General features: G+C 36.0%; 2 protein-coding genes and 1 long non-coding RNA gene across 3 annotated transcripts; 2 read left to right on the top strand and 1 right to left on the bottom strand.

Moving 5' to 3' along the window:
• Positions 1-336: 336 nt before the first annotated feature.
• LOC120186677 (alpha-N-acetylglucosaminidase-like) lies at positions 337-15,625 on the top strand. Its single transcript, XM_039190559.1, has 18 exons — positions 337-660; positions 838-911; positions 1,166-1,376; positions 1,664-1,785; positions 1,898-1,983; positions 2,598-2,692; positions 2,883-2,964; positions 3,145-3,251; positions 12,016-12,046; positions 12,227-12,344; positions 12,558-12,606; positions 13,235-13,337; positions 13,418-13,516; positions 13,760-13,829; positions 14,089-14,319; positions 14,448-14,685; positions 15,353-15,431; positions 15,508-15,625. Exons 4-12 carry the CDS (start codon positions 1,714-1,716, stop codon positions 13,318-13,320), a joined length of 726 nt encoding a protein of 241 aa, XP_039046490.1. The 5' UTR covers positions 337-660; positions 838-911; positions 1,166-1,376; positions 1,664-1,713; the 3' UTR covers positions 13,321-13,337; positions 13,418-13,516; positions 13,760-13,829; positions 14,089-14,319; positions 14,448-14,685; positions 15,353-15,431; positions 15,508-15,625.
• LOC120186688 lies at positions 3,403-11,315 on the top strand. The gene is made up of 4 exons (XR_005522222.1): positions 3,403-4,543; positions 4,623-4,707; positions 4,799-4,834; positions 11,191-11,315. It is a non-coding gene; the product is annotated as an uncharacterized LOC120186688 (long non-coding RNA).
• Positions 15,626-15,902: 277 nt separating the features above from the next.
• On the bottom strand, positions 15,903-21,585 carry LOC120186670 (polyamine oxidase 1-like). Its single transcript, XM_039190549.1, has 10 exons — positions 21,461-21,585; positions 21,076-21,325; positions 20,796-20,924; positions 20,645-20,706; positions 20,260-20,414; positions 18,864-19,007; positions 17,484-17,633; positions 16,478-16,732; positions 16,303-16,384; positions 15,903-16,221 (listed from the first exon to the last, which is right to left on the bottom strand). The coding sequence occupies exons 1-10, from the start codon at positions 21,510-21,512 to the stop codon at positions 16,019-16,021; spliced, it is 1,482 nt and encodes a 493-aa protein (XP_039046480.1). The 5' UTR covers positions 21,513-21,585; the 3' UTR covers positions 15,903-16,018.
• Positions 21,586-22,198: the final 613 nt, after the last annotated feature.

Below are 22,198 nucleotides of genomic sequence, written 5' to 3'. Positions count from 1 at the left end.
TTTTGCATTTGGTTTTTCTAAACTTAAAAGGGGCAAAGGGATTGGTTAAAGGTTCCAAATTAGCTTTCTAATTATGCATCAGACTTCGGTCACACGACTAACCATCTTGATAGAAAACCATAACGTTAGTTACTATTTATATATTTTCAAACTTTAATGACAAAGCTAATCTAACTTTAGTGACTGTTGGGTAGTTTACCATTTTATTTATCCAACCATGGTATGTACAAACATGACGCTGGTGTTAGTTTTGGCCGCTTATAGTTTGGATTCTATTTCTCGTTCGTTCACTGACTATGTCACGCTACGGTATAACAAGTTCCTGGCGGTATAAACCAGGCGGCGATGGTGAAAATGAAGGTTAATCATTGTTTATTTTGGAAGTAGTTGCATTGGCCGTTGAAAATCAGCGTTGTGAAGAATTCCCCCACAATGAAAATCAACGTTGCCGATTGCCTTTTTCATGTAGTAATTATCTTAACCCTGTTTATATCGCGACTTCCGCTATCCTTTTCAACGACAGATGAAATTCAGGTAATACTCACGCGGTTAGACTCCAAACGCTCATCTCCTTCGGTTCAAGAATCAGCCGCTAAAGCCGTCTTGGGAAGATTGCTCCCTACCCATTTTCACAGTTTCGACTTTAAGATTGTCTCCAAGGTGTTTGTATCTATCCTCTTTTAGTCTAATTTGAGTTGCTAGTTACTATGTTTATTCTTTGAAGGAAGAGCTGGTCTATTAGCCTCTTAAAGAGAAAACTAGTACAATTGCAACCATACATTTTGTTCTTGTTGTTACTGTCTTTGACTGTTACCGTACTTCTCTTCCGTATATCAGGATGTTTGTGGGGGACAAGGTTGCTTTTCCATAGAAAATTACAATGGCTTCAACCAAAATGGACCCGAGATAATGTATGTACAATCAGTTCTTGTTTTAGTTCATAATTGTAGAGTGTGGGGATGGATACCTATTTGTGTTGTTCTGAAAACTTCTAGGATTTTAGTCAATTTGACTAATGATCATATCCTACAACATTAGGTAATGTTATTCCTGGTTAACAGGATGATGCAAAAGAGTTTGGATCGTCTTGTTTCTTGCTTCAGTTTAAGAAGATGGTTAAAAGTGTTTGCCGTTTTGACAATTTTTTTTTCTTTGCCAACCCCAGAATTAAGGTACCACAGCAGTTGAAATTGCCTCTGGCCTCCACTGGCATATTAAATATTTCTGTGGTGCTCATGTATCTTGGGACAAGACTGGTGGTGTGCAGTTAGCCTCCGTTCCCAAGCCAGGGTTATTGCCCCGTGTAAAAGATGACGGTGTGCTGATTCAACGGCCTGTTCCATGGAACTATTACCAAAATGTTGTTACTTCTAGTTGTAAGTATATGGACCCTTGTTCCTGCACTCACTCTTTCCAATCATCATGTTCATGTAGGTTATAACGTACAATAGTTTCAGAACTGCACAGTCATCTTAGGTTTGTGTTCCCCATTGAAAAGGAGGAATAAGGTTGAACTGATTTAGGTTATTTTACAGTTGGACTGTAGTTCTTATCGTAATAGTGATTGACACTGAGAAGAAGATGATAACAGCAGATATATAGTTTTTAGACATTACATGATGTTAGAAAAGTACTCCCTGCAATATCATAGCCTTTCCTGCAGATTCATATGTCTGGTGGGATTGGGAAAGATGGGAGAAAGAGATAGACTGGATGGCTCTCCAAGGAATCAACCTGCAGTTGGCATTTACGGGACAAGAAGCCATATGGCAAAATGTTTTCATGGTGAAGAACCTTCAATGTTATTAAGCATCTTGATTTGTCTTGTGTTAATGTTATTTGTGCAAGATGACTTATTTCCTTTTATATCTATTAAGAATCAGCTTCTAATCTCCAGGGATTTAATATTACCATGGAAGATTTGAATGATTTCTTTGGTGGACCAGCTTTCCTTGCTTGGGCTCACATGGGAAATTTACATGGGTAGGTTAGATATGATTTTTTTTAACTGTTATCCTATTTCTCAAACATAATGGCTGCAAAAAGGAGGTTAATATTGATGCTTCTATTTCTGTGTTTAGCAGTAGGCGGAATTTTTATATTTCGTATTAGACGGAATATATTGAAGTTTATTACACATTTTGGCATAAGGAATATTCATCCTTATGGAGCATTGGGTGTTTTAGTTCAAGAAAGGGTTTGATTGAAATTGTATACACAGAACATAAGGTATAAACCAAGTCGAGCTGCCACCAAAACCAGGTTTTATACAAATCAAATCTTCATCCTGATTGGTGTTCTATCACCAAAAATGGATTGTACACACCACAAATCTTCATACTGGGTGAGTGTTCTGTTTAATATCTCTCATTATGCTAAACTTGTGCACTAGCCTATTACAAGGCACGGTCATGGTAATAATTGATACAAAATGCTCGTAATCACCAACAAAATCACAATATTTGGTGAAAGGAAAATGCTGTGTTCCTTAAGTTTTCTGAATCATAGGTTCTTCATTTTTTTATTAAGTCCTGTTATTGGTATACTGATCTTCTGCTTTTGGTTTCTTGGACCTAAGGTTTTATTTTTTGCCACAGGTGGGGTGGTCCTTTATCGGAAAACTGGTTGAATCAGCAATTGGTTTTACAAAAGAAGATACTATCTCGGATGTTAGAGCTAGGCATGACTCCGGGTACAGTTAAATTTCTGATAGAAATTATTTAATGTTTCCATTGCAATGTTCATGTCTATTTTTGTACAGCTGTGTCTCTACGCATCAATTATTGCATTAAATTATGTTAGAGCTAGTTTATACAACAGAGTTTTATCGTTGTTTTACAACCAATATAGCTGATAATTATATTGTCTTCCATTTGCTCCAGTGCTTCCGTCTTTCTCTGGGAATGTTGCAGCAGCTTTGAAGACAGTTTTCCCTTCAGCAAATATAACTAGACTAGGGGACTGGTACTTGATTTTCCTATTCTTGAGAGCACATCATGAGTTACTGATGACATTCCTTGTGGGTTTCACTTTAAGAAAACTATGAATGATTTTTGTTGTTACTTTTTTGGACCATATACATGATGCATTGAAAGATTAATTTATAAAAGCATGAGTTTACTGTTCTGTTTTTACCCCTTATAGGAACACAGTGGACGGTGATCTGCATTGGTGCTGTACTTATCTCCTGAATCCTTCTGATCCTCTATTTGTTGAGATTGGAGAGGCTTTTATCAGAATGCAGATCAAAGATTTGTTCATCTAGAAGTGCTGATATTGATTTGTTTTAGTAATGTTTTAGATACATTCAGCATTTAACTAATAAAATGACTGATAGGAATATAAAAATTTAAATGTAGTACTAAATGATTCTATCTAGAAATGCTGAGGCAAAATAAGACGGGCATTAGTTATATACCAGACGAAATTTAGGTATATCAAGGATTTAAATAGCGGTCCGCGATTGCGATAGTGCCCGCAATATACAGGTAACGGTGCCCTTCATAACCGTTATTATATGACCGCGATACCCGCAATTCTCGTAATAGCGCCCGCTATGTCCGCAATCGCGACAAATACGACGTGACCGAAAACGTTACTGCGATCGCTATTTGAATCCCCTAGGTATATTACCTTTACTAAGAATGTGTTTGTGCACACTTCTGACTAAGAGAGTGAGCACATGGGCATGTAGATATTGACATCATTTGTGCCAACTAGGAAAAGTACAATATTGGCGAGAAAAAGTAAGTCCCTTATTACTGAACGGGTAAATATATATCTTGGTAGCTGAACTCGGCTTCAAGGAGCAGTTTGGCATCTAAACTCTTTTTTGGTCCAATAAAGTATTTCAAAAAAAAAAAAAAAACTAGACTTTAATGCTCAATTGATACCTAAAGTTTTTTAGGTATCCAAAATTGTTTCATTGGTAATTGAACTTCACTTTTTGGTTCAAATTAGTACTTAGGATGAAAGACTTTGTTATGGTTCAAGAGAAATAGAAAGAGAAATCGAGAATGAGGTAATAGGAAGAAGAGAGAATTTAGAGAAAGGAAATGATTTTCATTCATAACATAAGGAAAAATATCATCCATATTCTTGTTTTTTTAGTTATAGGGCTAACAGAATTTCTAAGGATTGCCAGCTGGCTGTCCTTTCTAACAGACTATAACAAACTCAGTTATCTTTCTTCTCTTTTGCAGGTATTGGGCCTTTGGACTCGGGCTGCTCCAATTCCTCCTGGACCTGCTCCAAATCCTCCTGGACGGTTCAGCCTGCTCCACTTCAGAAGGTAAGTAAATCACCTTACCCTCACGTGCCTCAATTTCCAATTTTTCCTCTTCAATCCCTAACCCTCACACCCATTCCCCAAATCCTCCTCGTTCTCTCATCTTTCTCCTCCCACCATGACAATACCGCCCCTTGAGAAGATCCTTGTCCCCAAGGATCAAATGATGGAAACTGGCCTCGAAGAACGGAGTAATCTTCCCAGGTGTCATTCGAATCATCCAGTTAGTCCATCGAACAAGCAACCGTGTCACAGGTTTGTTATTGCGATTAACAATTTTGCCCAAAATTTTACTTGGCTCTATTCGAAATGACCCCTCGTCATCAACCACAAGAGGATCGGTCGAGGTGACTGTGTTGCACCAACATGCTTCTTCAACAGACTGACATGAAAGACTGGGTGCAAGCGAGATGTTTCTGGTAAGTCTAATCTGTATGCGACCTCTCCAACTCTTTCTGTAATTTTGTATGGCCCATAAAATTTAGCCGTTAATTTCAGATTCTTTCGCAGGGCAAGGCAGGTTTGACGATACAGTTGCAATTTCAGGTAAACCTCATCCCCTACTGCAAATACCCGTTCTGATCGTTTTTTGTCTGCTTCTTGTTTCATGCGATTACTAGCATGTTCTAATTGTTATTTCACAAGCTGTCTGATTTCTTCTTGCTACGCATTAAATCCCCAACAATCTATACTTGTGTTTCTGTTTGCCAAACCATCGTAGGAGGCTTATAGCCATATAGAGCTTGAAAGGGTGTTAGGTTTAGGGCTGTGTGATAGGTAGTATTGTACTACCACTCAGCATGAGGCAACCACTTAGCCCACTGTTTTGGTTAAAAAAAAACAAGACCTCTTAAATACTGCTCAAGACATTGGTTTACCCTTTCTGTCTGGCCATCAATTTTAGGATGGTAAGCAGTGCTGAATAGGTTGTAGTTCCCAACTGCTTCATTAGTTCTCTCCAAAAGTGACTAGTGAATGTCTTATCTCTGTCTGAAATGGCCATTTTAGGCTGGCCATGTAGCTTGTAAACATTGTCTAAATATAACTTAGCTACATCAGCTGTAGGGTAGGGGTAGGACAGTGCCAAAAAATGGCTGTATTTTGTGAACTTATCTACTATCACCAATATACAATTTTTCTTGAATGAAGTAGGTAGGCCATCAATAAAATCCATAGTAATCATCTTCCAAGCTTGCTAAGGAATAGGTAGGGGCTGTAGTAGTCATGGTTTAGGTATATGCTCCACCTTAATTTGTTGACAAACTGTACAAGATCTGACAGGTGGCTACCATAGCTTTAAGCCTAGGCCAATAGAAGTATGATCTAATCCTCTGATAAGTAGCCTGAGTCCCTGAATGACCTCCATGAGGTGAATCATGTAGGGTTTGAAGAATATGTAGTCTAAGAGACCCAGCAGACCCAATGTAGACCCTGTCCTTAAATCTGAGGATCCCTTTTGAAAATTTCCAATTAGGATCAACATTGAAATTCACAGTTAATATAAAGATCCAATCAAGAGCCATTTTGTCCTCCTTATAGCTGTCTTCCACTTCTTGCACCCAACTAGGAATGATCAAAGTAGTTCCCATAGCAAGACACTGACTATGATCTTCCCATTGCCTAGACAAAGCATCTGCTACAATATTTGACTTACCCTTTCTGTATTGAATAGTGTAATCAAGCCCCAATAATTTATTCAACCTGTTCTTTTGAATTGTGGTGGTTAATTTCTGCTCTAGTAAATACTTTAGAGGCTCATGATCTGTTTTAATAACAAATGGTTTGCTCTCTAAGTAATGCCTCCATTTAGAGATTGCTAATAAAATAGCAAGATACTCTCTATCATAAATGGAGAGGGCAGCATGTCTAGGACTAAGAGCTTTACTAAGATAAGCAATAGGTCTGCCAACTTGAGATAACACAACACCAATACCTCCTGAACTGGCATCTGTTTCCAAATAGAAACTCTTACTAAAATCAGGTAGAGCTAAAACAGGAGCAACACACAGAACCTGTTTTAGATTTTCAAAAGCAATCAAAGCTTCAGTGGTCCACTTAAAACTGTATTTAGTAAGCAATTGTGTTAAAGGTTTGCTTATAGAGCTATAGTCTCTAATAAACCTTCTATAGTAGACAGTTAAACCCAAAAACCCACGCAGAGATTTTAAAGATTTAGGAGTAGGCCAATTCTTCATTGCTTCTACCTTGGTAGGATCTGTAGCTACTCTAGCTGCTGAAATAATATGCCCCAAATACTCCACTTGAGTTTGTCCAAAGAAACATTTGGACAACTTGGCAAATAACTGATTGATTTGCAAAACCTCTAAAACTAGTTGTAAATTAGTAATATGTTCTGCCATAGAGTTACTGTAGACTAGGATATCATCAAAGAAAACCAAGACAAACTTTCTAAGGAATAAACTAAACAATTCATTCATTAATGCTTGAAATGTAGCAGAGGCATTAGTGAGTCCAAAAGGCATTACCTTGAATTCATAATGGCCTTGATGAGTTCTGAATGCTATTTTGTAAATATCCTCATCTTTAATTCTGATTTGTCAATAGTCTGATCTTAAATCAATCTTTGAAAAATAAAAAGCTCCATGTAGTTCATCCAATAGATCTTCCACAACAGGAATAGGAAATTTATCCTTCACTGTCATATTGTTTAGCTGTCTGTAATAAACACAAAACCGCCAAGTACCATCCTTCTTTTTAATTAAGAGGCATGGAGAAGCAAATGAACTCTTGCTAGGTTGAATAATAGAGGAGGAAAGCATGGTAGCAATCTGTTGTTCCACTTCAGCCTTCTAATTATGGGGAAATCTGTAGGGTCTTAGATTGATAGGACTAGACCCATGTTTGAGAGGAATAGTATGATCATGGTTTCTTGTAGGTGGTAAACCTTAGGCTCAACAAAAATAGAGCTATACTTTTTTAAAAAAGGTTTAAGAGCTGCAGGAATAGGTTTAGGAGTCTCAGTCATACTCAGTAGTACCACATGCCCCAAAATAGTGCATCTGAGGCTGTCATTTTCAATAATGTAGCCTTGAAATTTGCTGCAATGACAGTGATGGTTGTTGTCCTTGTATAACAATATTTTCACCCTGATGTTCAAAACTCATTGTCATTTGATTGAAATCCATCAAAATTAGACTAAATAATTTCATCCAATCAACACCTAAGACCATATCACTCCCACCCAGTTTAAGGAGTCTAAAATCATGTATGAAAGAGTGTCCTTGCATCTGTCACTCTACTTTGTTACATCTTGCTGAACTGTAGAGTTGTTGACCATCAGCTACTGCAATAGGTAAAGGGTATGGGGTAAGCACTTGAATTCCAGCATCAACCCATTGTGGTGTTAAAAAACTGTGGGTACTACTACTGTCAATCAAAATGTTTAATGGTTGCCTTGAATTGTTCCCTAAATTCTTAATGTATTATGGCTAATGCAACCAGTAATAACATTCATAGATATTTCTATGCTCTCCTCTTCTTGCAACATTTGCTGGTCTGATTCAGTAGGTACAGTTTCTGTAGGTATAGCAGACTCTTCCTCAATCATCATGTTTAAGTTCCTTGTCTTACACTGATGCCCAGGAAGAAATTTCTCTCCACACTTAAAACAAAGATTGTTTTGTCTTCTGTAGTCCATGAGGTTCTGTTTTGGATTGGAAATTGATGTGTTTTTGAGAGGTAATGCATGAATTTGTCTTAGAAGTAGTAATGGGGTTTGGGTAGGGTGGGGTTTTAAAAGAAAGCCTCAATCTTATATTCTCAAACTCAACAGACAATTTATAAAACTTAGCTTGTTTGCATGCCTCAGACAAGTTTTTAGGATCTAGAGCCTTGACCTTATGTTTGACGTCTTCTCTAAGTCCACTGATGAAAAGTGATACAAAGAAATCCTCATTTAAGGTAGGATTCTGCAATAGCATGTGTGGTTGTAACTCCTCAAACTTCTCTTGATAGTCCTCAACAGACCCCTTCTGAGGCAGCTTAGTGAATTCTTCCACTATATCAGAAAAAGACCTGTCACTAAATCTGTGACAAAGATCAACTTCAAACTCATGCCATGTTACATGATGTTTCTGTATAATATAGCCATCAAACCAAATTTCTGCTTTGCCTGTAAGATACATAGTGGCTACTTCAACTCTCTGATCTACAGGAACACTACAGAGAGAAAAATACTTAAGGCACTTCTGAAGCCATCCCCTACGATTGATTCAAAAAATGGCAATTCAATTTTAGGTCTATGCCACATAGTCCCTGAACTGTTAAATGAACCCCCTAGGCCTCTTCTTTCTACTTCAGAACCCAACATAATAGGTCTAGATTCACTGTTTTCACCCATTTGATTCTCATGTCTAGAATTGTTCTTAATGGCTAAACAAGCATCAGGTTTAGCTTTTAAAATCCCAGGTTCATCAGTTTTATAAGCATAGTTGTAAAAAGCGCGCCTGAGGCGCAAAAGCGCAGAGGCTCACTGGACGGGCTTTTTCAACACTGAAGCGAGGCACGTAGCCTAGGCGCACCTAGGCGTAGCGAGGCGCAAAGAGGCTCTGAGGCGCGAGGCTCAGTCGAGGCGCAATTAAGGCGCGATGTGGGCTTAAAACCTTGTAATTATTACTGCAGGGCTTCTCTTCTATGCATACATGGTCTGCATAAATGAACGACCATTTTCGTTATGTTGTTTCAAACAAATAAGCTTTGTAATCGTTTTTGGTCCTTTCTTCACCTAAGTTTATTTATCTATCAGTATTTGATATTTTCTTTTCTGCTCATCAAAATTTGTGACAGTCTAAAAATTAAGCAAACCTATAATAGGAATGCACGATTAACTGATGAAACTCGGAAAGAAAAAGTACTTCTATGTATTAGCATAGATTAAAAAGAATGTTTAATTAACTTACTGATTAATAACTAAGTGAAGGATATAAATCTATGATTTAAAAGTTTTGTGAGTATGTATACTTAAATTATTCGAATTTTACTAAAATAATTAAATTTATTTATTTTGAAATCTAATTTAATTATTCTGAAATTTACATTATACTAATTTAAATAATAATATTTCACAGAACACAAATTTTAATATTAAATTTCAAAATAAACTTATCCTATCTTATCTTCATTTTAATTTTTTTTAAAGAATATTATTATTATTTGAATTTGATTTGTCTTTTAAGGCTCTAACTACACGTAAGAGTCTCATTTTCTTATTTTTCCTTCTCCTTTCTTATTTAAAACCCTCAATCTACTGTCAATCGGCCTTCTAATCCATACATACTAATCTATCGATCGTTCGCTTCCTCCTTTTCTTCGACTGGAGACTGCGACGTTGAACAAGAAAGTAGCAACAATTCGATTAATTGATTCACACATTCAATTCTTCCCGTAAGTGATTCTGTTCTTCGATTGATCTTTCGATTTATACTGTTAACCATCTGTGTTGAAAGAATTTTGTTTTTCTGAATCAAATTCTCTTGATAATCACCACAATTCGTGCGTATGTGTTTGTTCTTGTTTTTTTTCTTTTCTTTTCTAAGTATACAGTTATTCGTAATTTCGTATGTGTCTGTTCTTGTTTTTTTTTCCTTTTTTAAGTATGCAGTTATTCGTTTGCGTATGTGTCTGTTCTTGATAATCACAGTTTCTCTTATTTAATTTTCTGTTTTCATTTTTCTGGCTTCTGGGACAAGTGATTGTGAGCGAAATTGGAGTATTTTTAGTCTCGTAAGTAACTTAGATATCATTTAAGAAACATCATAAGTAATGTTTTTGACTCTTGATTATTCTGTTATAATTTGGCAGCTTCATAACAAAAGAAGAAATCGACTTGCGCAAACTCAACTCAATAATTTAGTCTATGTGAAATATAATCGAGCGTTAAAACGGCGTTATAATCATCGTGATGTCATTGATCCAATCTCTTTGGATGACATTGATGAAAGTAACGAATGGTTGTTGGGTAGAATGGATGAGGATGAAGAAGAAAATGAAGATTATGTGTTTGATGATGACGATTTGACATGGAAGGATGTTGGTATAGCTTCCGGAGCTTATGAGCGTGACCATAATACTAGAAGAAAGAACGTTGCTAGTTCAAGCTCGAAAGGAAAGGAAAAAGCTAGACCACACCTTATAGATGAAGATGATGAAGATGATGAAGTTGTTATGCTAGAGGAGAGTGACACTGAAGAAGAAAACATTGGGGATTGTGAGACGGATGAGGAGGAAGATGATGACATACCACTTGACGATGATGATGAGGATTAGTTTGATGTTTGATGATGATTATCAGTGACTTTATTTGATGTTTTGTTTTTGCATGTTGAATGTTTTTGTTAAACTTAGTACTTGATTATGCTTGTTGATAACTTTTATGACGTTAGGTTGGTATTTTGAATTTGAGAATAAACTCTATTGAAGCCTAATATTGGGTATCTATGATATTTGAGTTTGATTGCATTAATATATACATGTGTTACAATTTTTTGGATATCATGCGCTCGCCTTTGTGAATCCCGCGCCTTTCATGCGTCTCGCGCCTCAAGGCTCCAGGACACTTTGCGCCTCGATGCGCCTTGAGCCTTTGATAACTTTGTTTATAAGTAAATCTGGACTTATCATTCACCACAGTCACCAAAAAAAAAATTCTTCTCAGCATTTTTAGAAGTATTAGGAGTTTGTACATGTTCATCAGCAGAATGTTCTTGCTCACCATTTCTGCCTGTTAAGATCTTTAAAAGCTCCTCAACATAACCCTGATTAGTAGACATTCTTGATTCCAATGCAGTGATTCGATTTTCTTGAGTTTCCCACCATTTAGGTGGATTAGTGTCTTCTTGGCCTTGCTTTACTAACACAGCTAAATCTTCAACCTGTTTTTACAGCGAAGAGAAATCAACTTCAGCCATATTCTGGTTCTTCTTTGGCAATACCCTCTGAAAGTTGTCAGGAATTAAGGCTCTGGATACCAATTTGTTATGGTTCAAGAGAAATAGAAGAGAAATCAAGAATGAGGTAATAGGAAGAAGAGAGAATTTAGAGAAAGGAAATGCTTTTCATTCATAACATAAGGAAAAATATCATCCATATTCCCGTTTTATTTAGTTACAGGGCTAACAGAATTTCTAAGGATTGCCAGCTGGCTGTCTTTTCTAACAGACTATAACAAACTCAGTTATCCTTCTTTTCTTTTGCAGGTATTGGGCCTTTGGACTCGGGCTGCTCCAATTCCTCCTGGACCTACTCCAAATCCTCCTGGACCGGTTCACCTGCTCCACTTCAGAAGGTAAGTAAATCACCTTCCCCTCACGTGCCTCAATCCCCAATTCTTCCTCTTCAATCCCTAACCCTCGCACCTCATTCCCCAAATCCTCCTCGTTCTCTCGTCTTTCTCCTCCCACCATGACAGACTTATTTGAACCGAATTGAACCATGAAGCCAAGTTCAGGTATCTAATTGGAACAAAAAATGTTTAGGTACCTAATTGGACCAAAAATAGTTTAGTTACCAAATTGCACCTTGAAGCCAAGTTCAAGCACCAAAATGTATATTTACCCTTACTGAATTGATAACACATTTTATTTCTGCTAACATTGTACATACTTTTAAAAGCTCTGAGGTTATATATGAGCATTATACAATTCCATCTTCCCTACTTAATTTGTTGACTATTTCTTGTGGGTTCTCACTGTTGTCTTCTACTTCATCAGAATATGGTGATGTGACTGACATCTACAACTGGTATATAATCTCAGTCTATTTAATTACTGTATCTTACCATCATATTTCTTTTCTCCCAGAACTGTTTCAAGCTATAAGAACTTAGAAGTACAACTCCATTTATTGCTTTGTTTTTCTATTTTATGCTGTTTTTTCTCTGTGCTGGTGACATTGAAGAAAATACATGTTTTATGAATGCAGTGACACATTCAATGAAAATTCCCTGCCTACAAATGACCCAACATATATCTCTTCCCTCGGTGCTGCTGTGTACAAAGCAATGTCCAATGGTGACAAAGATGCTTTGTGGTTGGTGCAAGTATGGTCGTTACTTCTACAACATTGAACCCTCTTTTATTCTGTTTATTCTTTTGCAAACAGTTTATGATATTTCCATAAAATGACGTATAGTGTATATCTGACTTTTTAATATGATTTCCTTGCATGATAACATGGCCATATTTAAGTTGACTCCTATAATTTAGGTTTCTTTTATCATTAACTGTTACTAGATTATTCTACCAATATGCAGGGTTGGCTTTTCTACCGAGTCAAATTTCTGGAAGCCACCCCAAATGAAGGTATATACAAACTAAACAATCAGTAACTAGCATATTTTGTTTTCAACTTGATATTCTTATTAGAGTGTCTCTCTTTTAATAATCTAAACATTTCAGCTACTTGGGAAACTATTTTATTATCCTTTTTCTGAAGTATTAAGCAATGGCCTATTCAAGCTGCATTAGGAACTCTCAGTTGGGTTTTTAGGTTTTGGATAACATTGGAACAGGGATGAATCGTTAGAAAACCTTATTTCTTTAAAATATGAAAAATAAAGAAGTCATTTGGCATATTATTGCTTAGGAAATAGTTCTTTTTGGAACAGTATTCTAAGTGCCAGTCATTTTGTTAATTCATTTGATCATATAAATCTGGTAATATTCGCAAGCACTTTTACATTCTGTTCCAGTGGGGAAAATGATAGTTCTTGATTTATTCGCTGATGTCAAACCAATATGAGAAATATCCTCTCAATTTTATGGCACTCCTTATGTCTGGTAATTCTGTCATCATTTTCTCCTGAAATTTCATGGCACTCCATAACCCATTAGCAAGATGTCTACTTTTTTAATTCATTTTTTTTCTTGAACGTATAATTTGATGTCTGTATTATGGAATTCATTGTTATGTTGAGTATATCTTTATCAGGTGTTTACTGCATAATTTTGGAGGAAATATTGAAAAGTATGGAACACTGGATGCAATTTCTTCTGGTCCAGTGGATGCTCGCATAAGTAAAAATTCAACCATGATATGCAGTGTCTTGTGTTTTAGAAATATTTTCTAATCATCGATAGAAATTAACATTTTAAAACTTTTTATGATCTGTAGGTAGGTGTTGGCATGTGCATGGAAGGGATAGAGCAAAATCCAGTTGTTTATGAGTTAATGTCTGAAATGGCATTTCGGAAGGAAAAAGTTAAAGTTCTGGTAATTGACCTTTTTTAACTATTCAATTTCAGAACTTGAAAGTGATGGAACATACATTTATTCCTCTTCCATGTTCTTGTTAAGATAAAAGTCCATTATATTTCAAGTTATAATTGACAGACACAGAGACTAGCACGTTGGAGATGTTAATTCTGTATTGTCAACCATCATCGACACTTAGGATTATGACATTACTGAGATGCATGCAATGATAGTGCTCTGGTGTGTTTTTGTTTTTTCAAGTGCGTAGGCTGTCCGGCCAAAAGCTAACTTCTTGCATTGTAGGAATGGCTGAAGACCTACACCCACAATGGTATGGACGGAATCGCTTTATGTTTCAATACACTGATGAACTACTAATTCTTTTTCCATATTACTTCCCTGTAGGAGAAACCCTTACTGGAAATATATCCAAATATGAAACTGTACTATAGAATTATTTAATATGCTTCAGGAACGTGTCTACCTGGAATAGATTTTCCAGCTGCTAAATTTAACTTCTGAGTTTTTGTATTTTAGGACATTCTCTCATTTTTAAATAGGAGCTAATGCTGCATCTTCATTTGTGGCAGGATCATAACACAGATATCATAGTCAAATTTCCAGATTATGATCCATCTACAAATTCTGTATCTCAACCATCAAAGCGAAACAATACGTACAGCTTGAAAAAAAGGATTCAGAGTATTTTCATTTCTGAAAAGTAGCTCTGATCTGCCTCAAGCACATTTGTGGTATTCTACTCATAAGGTCGTCAATGTCCTTGAGGCTGGAAATGATTTAGCTGGCAGCCTCACATATAGGTTAACTCATTTTTTCTTTTCTTATTTCAATATATTATTATCAAAAACAAAAAATAAAAGCAGCTCCTAATACAGGAAGTAAAATAAAAATAGGGAGTTATATCCACTTATGCAGAGTTTTCTGACAGATATGATTTGGTCGACTTAACACGTCAAGTGTTGTCAAAGCTAGCAAACAAAGTCTATTTGGACGCAGTGGAAGCTTTTCGAAGGAAGGATGTCAAAGCTTTAAATTTTCACGGTCAGAAGTTTATTCAACTAATAAAGGATATTGATGTACTTGTTGCTTCTGATGACAATTTTCTACTTGGAACATGGCTTGAAAGTGCAAAAATGTTGGCAAAAAATCCAAGCGAGACGAGGCAGGTGTGTACAAAATATTTTCCTCATTGTTTTGTTACTTTAGAAAAGCTCGGGTGATTAGTCATCAATAATAGGGTACCTTCTCATTGGTCACATAGCAGAGCTAGGATTATAAATGAGTCGAGTTGAACTTGAGTATTATTGAGCTCGACTCGACTCGAAAAGTGTAAATTTGAGCTCGATTCGGTTTGAAAGCTCACGAGTTTAAAATTATCAAGCTCGACTTAAACTCGAAATAAAAAATTGAAGCTCGAGTTTGAAAAATCTTGAGCTTGAAACGTTTTCAGACTTAGCTTGATTAAAGCTCGAGTTCGAACCTTAACCTTAAATACATGAAAATTTTATATTAAATGTTTTTAAAAAATAACATAAATGTTAATAATTTAATTTAAAAAATAAAAAAATAATATATTACCTTTTTCAGTAGCTCGCGAGTATTTTGAGTCATGTATCAGTAGCTCGCTTTACCTCATTAAGAATTTGAGTCGAGTTTATTCCACTAGAGTGTTGACCAAATTTCAATGGAATTAAACTCGAGTAGCTCACAATCTGTCTCGTTCATTTACAACCCTAAACAGAGCATAACTTTGCCAATACATCCCCCATCCATTTTACTGTGGTTTATTTTTGTTGGAATGGTATGAAGTTACATTTAACTCCTTGTGGACAGTATGAATGGAATGCTAGAACGCAAGTGACAATGTGGTTTGATACCACAGCAGTCAATCAAAGCCAGCTTCATGATTATGGTAACGTTGAATACGGTGCATCATCATTCAAGCTTTTATTACTGAACTAACATTAAATCTTTTCTTTTATTATTAGCCAACAAATTTTTGGAGTGGACTGTTGGAAGGATACTATCTGCCTCGAGCTTCAAGCTATTTTAACTATTTGTTAAAAAGCTTGGAGAAAAATGAGAGTTTCAATATGGTGGAATGGAGGAAACAATGGATATCATTGTCAAATAAATGGCAAGCAGGGGTTGAGCTGTACCCAGTCAAGGCCAAAGGAGATTTTCTTACTATTGCCAAGGCTTTATTTGAAAAATATTTAGGTCATCTTAATACTTTGATTGAATTAATAATCCTGGGTTTTAAGTACAATTAGAATACACCATGTGTTTTGCTCTCATTTCCTTCATCTATCATTTCCTTCATCTATCATTTCCCTTTCCCATCCCCATCCCCAAGCAATGCAATACCCACTTTAGGCATGCAATTTCTTTCATTTCACCTTGTGGATTGTATCAAGGGGCCGATCTACATTTGGCTCGACACCATCCTTCACGATCGATTTCGGCATCGTTGAAGTTGTCAAAATGTGGTTCATATAGTCATAATATTGCTTCAGGAATGCCGAGCTTGCTGCTTAGATACAATTGTGTGGGAACGTCGCATTTATGGAGACTTGAGACTGCATCCGCCTGAGTTAATGTTAATGCTAGCAAGGGCTCCAGCAGGAAATTTTGGTTCTGTTTATCTTTTTGCCTTTCATCCCTTCTTATTTCTTCCACTACAGTTTCCCCTGTGTCGATACCTGTAACAGTTGTTTAATCTCAAAACATTAGCAAAATTGGAGGCACAATAGCAACCCCTAAATGGCCTCTATCTTCCTTACCTGCAAGGTATCCACCGTGCACATAGCCATTGAATCTTTCACTTGTGTGTTCACCAGTAAAGAATATGCGTCCAATCGGGGCCTAAATGTAACCAAAAGAAATACAAGATTCATGCATTACTTTATTTATAGAAAAATAGCTAGATACTATACACTGAGAGAAAATAGGAGTTACCTTGATGTCATTAATGACTTGGTTATTAGAGATCATAGGGTAGTTGCTGTAACTGCAACGCTGGAACCTGTTCTTCCACCAGCGGGGAACAAGTATATCGGTGGCATTGGGTACTTCGGTCCCAAACATGTCTCTAAGTACAACCATTGCTTCCTTCAATGTCTCTTCATCGGATTGAGATTCCACACGTTTCGATTCATCATTCGTCAATGTTACAACCAAAATATTCGAACCAGGGTATGCGTTCTCCATGTGCTGATGACATAGCAACAGATCAGCAGCCAATTTGGATGAATACCAGGGGTAGTTAAAAAAATGAATGGATGATACAATCAATCATGGATGCAAAAAAGAAATAGGATTCTCATCAAATATAAGATAAAGACAGTGTGACCTCATACTTCATCCGCTACCGGCCAAGTTAATCATTAAAAAGGTGCAGTTTTCTTCAACGTCAAGCAAATACATTAATTAATATCTTTTGGTAATCAAACTGATTATCAAAGGCATTTCATTCTCACCAAAAAAACCACAGAAAACAACTCAGATAGTAACTGAATCCATCAAAGGTGCAGTGTCATCGTATGTAGTGTGGTCTACTCAAATCCATGTATATAATCTTAGTTACCAAATCTAGATATATCACGTTATTAAATGTTAATTATAGCTCCTAACAGACAAAAATAACCAACAAAGTCAACCACCAACTTCATTAAAAAAATAAATAGCAATTATCTGTATTTAGCGGCTGCTTAATCATTCAAGTAACGTGGCGTTGTCGTTTATAATGGTAGTAAAAAAATCGGGGTTCTTAATTGCAACATGATAAATAGAGCAGGAGCAGCCTAGAATCAAGAACCAGTGTACGCCACAGAATTCTTTTATGGTAGTAAAAAAAAATCGAAGATTGAATTTTTTATAATGGGTAGCAGGAAGAGCACGGGGCAGAAAAAACATCAAAATTAGCTAGCAACAATATTATAAAGGAAATAACCACTAAACTAACCTGCCAAAATGTGTAATAGCCTCTTCTCTCGTGAGCATATATGAAGAACTCCTTTCCAGGCCCACAAGGCCAGAACTTATACGGAAACTTGAGAAAGATCTTTGTATACACCATCACATCACATTTCTCAATGGCTTCTGTTTTCCACCTCTGTCATCATTACACATTATCTTTAATTAGCATTTAATCAAGCAAAAGAAATTTTATATGATTAAGCAATCTTAAGCCAGGGGACCACCATAAAATATGGATTATAATATGAAATGTCATTTCAAGGCATCTCTAAGAAGCCTTTTCTGATTTCATTATGGATAAAAGAGCAAGTGGGGGATTTTTCCTTCAAATTTCTTTGAAGTGGTCTATTAAATAGCCAATTTACAAATTTGGTTGTAGCAACATCAGTAGCAGCACCCAAACCCTACATGTTCAACGAAGACATGAACTTCATTCTCATTCTCACATACCGTCCTAATTTCTTTTCGTGTTTTATTCAGTCACTTTCTCAGACCAGCTTCAGTTCTATTACACATCTCTATCAATCATTGAGGTGAATATATGATGTCGCTGGCTTCTAAGGGTTAGATCTAAACATAGTTTACCTTCTCAGAAAAATGCAAATCATGGCATGGCCTATATAGTCCCCCTAAATAACTAAGTTTTTTTTAAATAATATAAGATGATTACAAGGTAATATTATTCAAAATCTTTCTTAATTATTAACAATACACACTCTACACTCTACAAACATAACTGTTTGAACCCATAACCTATAAAAAGAGAGTTCCCCTTAAACACTTAGTTCACTGGTTAAATAACCAATTTTTTAAGAAAGCCAACTACGAAGTTGAAAGTGACAAAGGAAAAGCTTGTTTAACAAGTTTAATTAATAATTGATAATCATAGCGTCCAGCAGTACCACTTCAAATTTCTTTTTTTCCTTTTTATCCAAGCAGTACCATTCAATGAAATGAAATGCAGCTGTAAATTATCAACCCCACAAAGTACACGTGTTGAGGTAAAGAAAAATCTAAACCCTAGAAAAGAGCTAATCACATGAGCCTATGGGTTAAACAATCTGTGGATCATCGTGCAACCCATGGTATTTGTATATAATAAAGGCACCTCGAGAATATATATTCCTTTCATCACCCACCAGTAAACTCTATTTAATAAAGCAAAGTTCCAAGAACCATAAATTTTTACTCGAACTTTATGATATTTAATATTGTGGCCCACAACTTAAAAATCCAGGAAAACAAATTCGCAACTCGCATCTATGGGGACCTATAGCATAGGGTTCTCATCCTATTGATCAACGGTCAAGATCTTCATAAATCACATGATGTTGATGGATAAATGCAAGAAAAAGAAGATACTTACGGGCAAGGCTGGCCTGAAGGAAATAAGGTCGCTTTGGAGAACACCAATGCTAGCAGACAAAATCACGTAGTCAGCTTCGTAAACGCAACCATCCTCTGTTTTCACCGTGACGCCGTTTCTCGAGTGCTGTAATTCTCTGACAACCTGCCCCAAGTCCATGAACAAATAAATAAAAACATATTCAGCATCTTAATTATATTATAGTAAACAAGAACTATTAGTCAATTGAAAATTTTTAAAGAAAATTTTAGAGTAGGTGAATTCCAAGGTAACAGCCAAAACGTCTCATAAAATTCTGAGAAGTCAAAGCAAGAAAATTCATGCAGTTCAGATACCAAAAGCGGTCTAGCAGAAAGGGGAAGATTCATTGAAGGAGGTAACATGGAGTCAATGCACTCGTTACCAACTTACGGAAGGTTTCCATAAGGCATTGTAAACAGTAGGAAAGAAAAAAAGAAAAAGGTAATTGATGTCTGATTTAGAGCAACGATAGTGAATACAACAACATATTAAATGGAGAAACTGACAAGACTCTATTTGCATGTCCCTATGTAAGCTTGACAAGACATCTCAACTCCGGGGTGTTGTTCTCATGTCATTGTGGACAGTGCAGTTTGCAGAATACTGAAAATTGGAGAATTCGGGGCCCTACTATTGGATGATCACTTCAGTGAGGCTAAAGTGACCTAAATGTTTGAAAGCAAGTTAAATAATTAAAATGAAAAACTATAAGGTATTGTCTAATAAGTGCAACCCCGCTTTGTATCATTGTAATTGCTCATAGTTGGGAACAGACCCAACATTTGTGGTTGACGTAACTATTTTCTTGCTGTTGATAATGATCGTTACAGTGATGGAAAAGACGACTACGGGTCAAGAGACAAGAAAAGGAACAACCAAAAGAATCCAAAATTTTCAACGAGAAAAATATATTAGCATTATAACTAAATACTAATATGCAGTGGTCTACGTCTATAAAATCATAATGATGCAGTAAGAAAAAAAGAAAAAAGAGGAGCAATATAATTAATCAACAAAAGAAATATCTAAATAGAAACGAAAAAGAAACAGTTGACCGTCCATAGTGAAGGCTGAAGAGAAGTATCTAAATAATAATAATAATAAAAATAAAAATAATCAAAGGTTAAAATAGCTTTTAGTAAACGTCATTATCTGCCAACTCCCAAAAGTGAGTCAATCAAGCTTTACATCAAAAAGAGAACAGTGCATGCATATAAATGTTTCAGATTTTTTTTCTAATTGCACCCTCCCTATTTCCTTTGTTTTCATCCCATGGCCGAGCTATAAAAAACTAAAAATTCATGTCATATGGACTAAATAATCGGATTCAAAAGAAAAAAAGAAAAGAAAAGAAATCAAAGGGTTGGATTCATACCTTGTTGAGTTTAAGGCGGTTGTCCAGGATTTTAACCTCCGAAGTAAATAGAAATTCCTCAGCCATTTTATACAGTAAATACTCATAACCTCTTTCATCTGCAACCAAAAACTCTCTTTCCCCAAAATCTACGTATGTTGATATCGGCTCAACCTCTGTATGCTAAAACAAGAAGCATCAGCAAAAAAGAAACTAAAAATTTTATGCATTGCAGTGTGGAAGTGGGAAAAAGAATGTGTAATAGAAATTCCTAATGAAAAATGTTTTTGGAGTATGTTTTTCACGACGTAAAAAAAGTTCCAAATTCCAAATGCATGAATAAAAAACTAAAATGCTTTCCTTAGCATCCAAGCATGGGAAAGCAAAAATGAGTTGTGCAACTTGCCTGCCATCTCAAAATCGTGTAAGATGAAGTCAATTGCGAGCTCTATTGGGGTCTTCGGTGTTCTAAAATATCCGAAATGAAAAGGAAAGATTAATCTAATGATAGCTAATAAGTAAATTAATAATTATGATAAATCATATCTTCTTCTTACAAAGAAAAGTCGGTTCTGTTGGTGGCATCAACAACACTGTTTGACTCGACGCCCTTTAGTTTCTGAATCGCAGAGTCTACCGCTTTCTTGTACGAGTCGGCGGCGATTCCACTCGGAAATATCTTCCCGCTACAATTCATTCATAAAAAGAAAGGATTCAGCTTTAATTCATCAGAAGCAGAATTCCATCTCATTTTTCCTTCTCGAACCACAAACAGAAGATGTTCAAATCTTAAACTATTAACCGCCAAAGAGAAGAGGTAAAAATTCAGATTCTGACCTCCGATCGTAGATGTTAAATCGCGCATTGCTGTAGTCAGAGAAGCATGTCCGGAGGCCTAATTTCGAGGCTATCTCCCAAACCGGATTGGACTCTTTGCCACCTACACCGGCAATCCAACCCGCTCCCAGCTCCACCGAGACGTCTCCGAACTTCTCTTTCCGGATCCTACCGCCAATTCTATCAGATGCTTCCAAGATCAACAAATCCCCAATTCCATTCTGGGCCAAGACCTTCGCCGCTGATAAACCTATCCACAAGTTTAAAATAGGGGTGGATTAGAAGAGAACACTCTCAATCTATTTTTTTGTTCTTTTCAAATTATAATCTCATAATAACACGTAATACACAGGTTTATTCAGTGGAATTGGTTAATGTAACAGACCAGAGACGCCGGCGCCGATTATGATAACGGACGACCGAGGAGAGGATTCCATTAAAGAAAGTGAGTAAAACACAGAGAATAAAGATTTGAAGAGAAGAAAAGAAAGTGAAGGAAATCGAACGTGGTTGAGTAGTGTTGGCGAGAAAAGCAGAAATAGCGGGAGTCCGTTTATAAAGGATTTTCTTCCGTTTTTTATTTTAATTTCATTTATTTTTTAATACTTCTAATTTTTTTTTTTTGCGTTTTCAAGTTGCCTGCTCATTGATGAGGATTTGACGCGCCATCCACAACTAAAATAATAAAAGAAAAAAAGGGAGTATTTGGTTATTACGTGAACGATATGAATTTAATCGAAGTAATTTAATCACTAATTATTGACAAATTTTAGTGTGTTTAGAGAAGAGTATAAGCTGAAATTAAGCAAAGCATTTTGGTTTCATTCCATCTCCCACGCAACTGCTTTGTAGCTTCCTAGTCGGCTCGATTTCATTTTCCAAGTCTTTTGTTTCATTCATTACACATTATATTCGTTCTTTTCTTAAATTCTCCACATGACAAATTTGCATCTTAATTTCTATCTATACATATATTTCCTATTATTGACTTAAACATAATATCTATTAAATTATAATTGTTATATATGTATTATATGAGTACTTTTTTATACATATCTAAACACTAAATAATAATTTTTGTTTTTCTAATAGTCTAAGTTGATTTCAAAATAGAATTTACTTG

The sequence above is a fragment of the Hibiscus syriacus genome, unplaced genomic scaffold (genome assembly GCF_006381635.1).
Source record: "Hibiscus syriacus cultivar Baekdansim isolate YM2019G1 unplaced genomic scaffold, ASM638163v2 tig00004013_pilon, whole genome shotgun sequence".
Taxonomy (NCBI): domain Eukaryota; kingdom Viridiplantae; phylum Streptophyta; class Magnoliopsida; order Malvales; family Malvaceae; genus Hibiscus; species Hibiscus syriacus.
This window is presented reverse-complemented; position numbering and strand designations above follow the sequence as displayed.